Source organism: Cyprinodon variegatus, unplaced genomic scaffold (genome assembly GCF_000732505.1).
Source record: "Cyprinodon variegatus isolate N-32 unplaced genomic scaffold, C_variegatus-1.0 Scaffold82, whole genome shotgun sequence".
NCBI classification, from domain to species: Eukaryota; Metazoa; Chordata; class Actinopteri; order Cyprinodontiformes; family Cyprinodontidae; genus Cyprinodon; species Cyprinodon variegatus.
The window spans coordinates 1,087,394-1,089,305 of record NW_015150535.1 but is presented as its reverse complement, the minus strand read 5'-3'; the positions used below and the strand labels follow the sequence as shown (position 1 = coordinate 1,089,305).

General features: G+C 35.2%; 1 protein-coding gene across 1 annotated transcript in view; it reads right to left on the bottom strand.

Moving 5' to 3' along the window:
- Positions 1-1,912, bottom strand: part of LOC107083739 (probable voltage-dependent N-type calcium channel subunit alpha-1B) — a 270,890-nt gene that overhangs the window by 16,380 nt on the left and 252,598 nt on the right. The window contains exon 47 of the mRNA XM_015373178.1: positions 287-447. Within this exon, the coding sequence (XP_015228664.1) occupies positions 287-447 (161 nt within the window). The remainder of the gene's footprint in view (positions 1-286; positions 448-1,912) is intronic.

Genomic DNA, 1,912 nt, shown 5'->3' with positions numbered 1-1,912 from the left:
AATTAGGGGGTCCCTGCTCCATTTCGCCATCAGTTTGGGGGTCCTTTGCCTGGAAAACGTTGAAGACCCCTGTTTTAGGGTAATGCCAATAGCTCAAAGTGGTTTTAAACTAACCACATACAAACACTTATTCACAGACCGGTTGGCAGTTAAGAGTCAAGTGCCTTGCCCAAGGGCGGATGTGAATTTGGCAGCTAGAATTAAACATATTCTCTTAGAACTTTCCATAACAACCCCATTTGCTGCGTGGTTAGCATTAAGTGAACAGTAGGTGTAGCGGTCTTACGCTGTTGCACGTTTGCTGGAGCTGTTGATGGTGGTGCTGGGTGGGACTTCTGGTTTGGGTTCTGGCTCAGGGTCTGGTGGGGGAGGTGGTTTGATTGGCGGCGCTGCCTCGTGTAAGTGAGTGAAGGGAAGCACAGGACGGAACAACGCGCTCAGTTTACTCTGCAGGACAGAAAAAAAAACATTTGAATCATTAAATATTTAAATTAATCAATCCTCTGGATGATTTACAATATTAGTAAAATATACAGTAAATAAACTCATAAACCACTAGTTAGGTGGATTAAGCTGTAAAAACTGCTTTTATTCAATCTAGTGCCCAATTAACACATTTTTAATTTCTTGCAAACATTTTTCCAACCAGCTTTCATTGAAGGTTCTAAATGTTTCTTATTTTTTAACACTGAATTTCAATTCAATCAGAAGCTAATTGCAGCTCAGAGAAACAAGCAGGTGTATAAAAGGTTGCATTTCGCTGACACCGTGTGTCATTTTCACAGCAGGTTTATAAATATCCATGACACATAACAGGAAATACTTAACATCTGAGACAGGTGTCAGTTTGATTTATAGTTATTTAAAAGACAACATTTTTAGCTTGTTTAAAATCATTTTTTACTTCTTTTTTTTTTATATTTCATTGTGTTTTTCCTTTGTTTTTTAAGAGTCTCAGGCCCAAGAGAGCATTAGCTACAAAACATTAAAAAATATCTTTTGTGATTAATATGGCGCACATCTTTTGCATGAAATGTTTATCAATAAATATTCAATGAAGAGCTTAGGGTTTTTTTTAAAAGTACAGGAATCCATGATAACCTACTCAGGGTAAGATGCTTACTGCTCATAACATCCCAACAGAAACACACATTAAGAAAAGAAAAGTGGAATTATATCGCAAAGATATTATAAACTCTTCAACTTTCCCAGATTTAGTTGATTTTTACTGGAGCGTTATGTAGTAAAACAATGCATAGAGGGCTGTTCTTGTGAGGTGGATAGAAAATAATACTGAAAGGCTTGATTTAGATTTGTTCTTCTTCTTTAAACTAAAGCTCTGACTGTAAATAAATTCCTCTGCCTTCAGGTTTCACATAATCAGAAACTAAAGAACAACTCTAAAGCAGAAGAACTCTGCTTTGAGGAATGTTCTTCTTCAGCATGAATGTAGTTTTTAGGTCCTGTTTCCTTTTAAATTAAACATGCATTGTTTTTTTTTTCCCCCTCTGTTTATTTACAATTATAATGAGCGTAAACAAATGGTCTTTAGATATAGAAGCTTAATATCTGACCTAAATGAAAGAAAATCTTTTATAAATCCCTGTATTTTTTAGCCATGAGTCTTGAGTAGTCGAAGCTTTGTTTGCAGATCATTTCATGTCGTACCAATTTCCAAACAACAAAGAATAAAAACCACTAATGCTAGAAACATTACTTTGTATTTTTTTCTTTCAGTTGGATGATTTTGACATGATTTTATTCCTGTTTTTAAAAACCTTTTAACAAAATACCAACTTAATCAGAAAAATGTTCAAGCTTTAAATAAACACGTAAGACTACTACAAACATACACCCACCGGCCACTTTATTAGGTACACCCGTCCAACTGCTCGTTAACACTTAATTTCTA